Source organism: Limulus polyphemus, unplaced genomic scaffold (assembly GCF_000517525.1).
Source record: "Limulus polyphemus unplaced genomic scaffold, Limulus_polyphemus-2.1.2 Scaffold114, whole genome shotgun sequence".
NCBI lineage: Eukaryota > Metazoa > Arthropoda > Merostomata > Xiphosura > Limulidae > Limulus > Limulus polyphemus.
In genome coordinates, this window is record NW_013665724.1 from 756,835 (window position 1) to 759,416 (window position 2,582).

At 32.5% G+C, this 2,582-nt stretch overlaps 1 protein-coding gene across 1 annotated transcript in view; it reads left to right on the plus strand.

The window, feature by feature from the left end:
* LOC111089181 overlaps positions 1-2,582 on the plus strand; it is a 10,716-nt gene continuing 8,134 nt past the window's right edge. Inside the window, exon 1 of the mRNA XM_022401167.1 lies at positions 1-137. Within this exon, the coding sequence (XP_022256875.1) occupies positions 45-137 (93 nt within the window). The 5' untranslated portion in view covers positions 1-44. The remainder of the gene's footprint in view (positions 138-2,582) is intronic.

Here is a 2,582-nt window from a genome sequence, read left to right on the forward strand (position 1 = left end):
CAGAGGTCTACGCTGTTTCTGTGATCTACAGTTTCGCTAAAGCCATGCATGATATGGTTGCTCAAGGAGAAACATCTTTTCCTCGAAACAACCATCCCAGTTCTGTCGACAGCAGTCGCCTCCATTTGGCTATTCAGGTGAAGAATATTTTAGCGTACAATTATGTATGGCATGATGTAGCATATAGCATAGTGCTATTGTGTAATATAACGTAGAATAGATGATGGGCTGAGTGTCCTTACAATTTTGTATGGATAGTTACACACAAGCAAACAAATGACTATTGAAACCAACGCTTAAATTGAAATATTTCCCGCCCTTTGTTTTAAGGCTTAACGGAACCCCTGATAAAAAGCTGTCAATCATTCTGAGAAAAGAAATTCTATTCTCCATTAATTATTAAAAATAGGAAGTAATGAATAAAAGTTTTGTAAGCATAATTTTTACCTACAAGAGAAAGATATGTAAGGAAAGTGGGCATGAAACCAATAATAATTGATCTGAGAACTTCAACATTACTAAGTAAAACCAGCAACGAAAAAGCTGTTGTAGTCACGTATTACAGACGTGTATAGTTCAAAATTAATATTTGCTAAAATTAAGTAATTTAGTAATAAAAAATGTAAAAAATAATTCCCAAAGACTGTAGAAAGGTATTTATTTACAGAAACACACACAGAGATAAAAACGAGGACATTACTGTTCTTTAACTTTTGGAAAGCAAATCTTAGTGTAAACTTTCTACAAACTTTTTATTTTTTACTACTTAACTAAAGACACAGATGTATATCAAAGGCTGATACCAGTTTACACTGCTAAAAAAGGATACAATTTGCTGAAACAGTCTTTTTGAGACAAAAACGAATGAATTATAAATGTTTATTAGCTGAATTTCGCGCAAATCTACAGGAAGAATATCTTTGTTAGCTGTTCCTAATTTGAAGTGTTACGTATTACAATTTACCCCAGACGAGTCTCCAATTTATTACGTAATGTATTATAACTTCAAATAGCCTGAAATTGAGATAAATGATATTTTTGGTTTAGCAATTAAATAAACTTAGATATGTATCTAATTTATGATGCTTGCCAACAAGATTCATACAAATATATTTTAATATATAAACAATAACACAAGTTACAATAACAATTATTAGAAATAATGATCTATGTACAAAAGATTTACAAGCTTACAAACAATATTTAGTCCTCTATCTGGTCTGGAACTTCCTTGATATTTGATCGAGTGTTTCGAGTAGATATAGATACAAATCACTTAACAGGCAGCTAGCTAGTTCTTTTCTTTGTTCTTCACCGAGTTGTCCACCGATGAAGTTATATAATGTTTTCGTAAAAATACTAATATCCAATGTGGATCCGCTGAAGTTAAATGGTTTGTAATATTAGAAATCTATAAACGTTCCTGGTCAAATATCTGAAATTCCCGATTAATAAGCGTTATAACAATCACAGTTATAGCTTCCGAAGTTCATAGCACACCAACTATAGCAAACCAATAATATATACTGTCTTTTGGCGTGGCGCATTAGTTATATTTATAGGTGTGAGGAGAGTTTCTCGAAATTTCAGCTTACGCAACAATATAAACGATACACTAGTGTTTACGTGCACACATTTATTTTTTATTTTTATACTCGAGAATTTTCTACAATTTTAGAGAGTAGGCGGGAATTTCGCAATGCAGATTTAACAGTAGAAGTTATGCAAATTTCTAGATATAAAATTAACTTAAACAAACATCGATATTAAAATAGATATAGGATATAGCGAATCCATCACAGAAGTGATACAGTAGAGGGAAGGTAACTAGTCAATACCACCCACCGCCAACTCTTGTGCTACTCTTGACAGACCGAATAGTAGGATTTGATAATCATTCTTATAACGTTCTCATGGCTGATTGCGATTATTTTTTGTGGTAAGGGGAAGCAAACTACAGAACCTCAGATCCACAGTCCAGTACGCTAATCATTGGGCTGCACTCAGCCCCAAGTTATAAATACAGGATTGAAAAGTATATCTTATGCAGTATATTATTCATATCACTATAACTGAATATTCACACTTTTATAAAAATCAAACAATGTGGATGATTCTTTTTGGCTGATGATCAACAATAGAGTACAGAAAAAACACACGTTGTTGCCTTTGGTGCCAAGAAAACTTTAAGGAGTGACTTAAAGTGTGCCTGAAGAGACATGGTGGTCCTGTTACTAACCAGTAGTGCTTAGATGTAAAGATGGCAGTGATAATCAAAGTTATTCCATCCAAATTATCCAGAAAATAATGGGCAATATGATCACAGCTATGATGATTCGAAAAACGCAATAAGATATTTAAAATGTTGTTTTGATGTTGATGAAGACTACATTTGCTCAGGATCATTCCATTTTCATATTGATTTGCACTATATGAATGATTTTCAACACGTTTATGAGGTCTAGGACACTATGTACACTTAGTAGAAACAATAGTAAATGAATAGTCCGAAGCCGAGTTAACTGATAATTTAAATTTAGTCGTTAAATTGTACTTTGGATTTAGTATTTAAATATATGCCG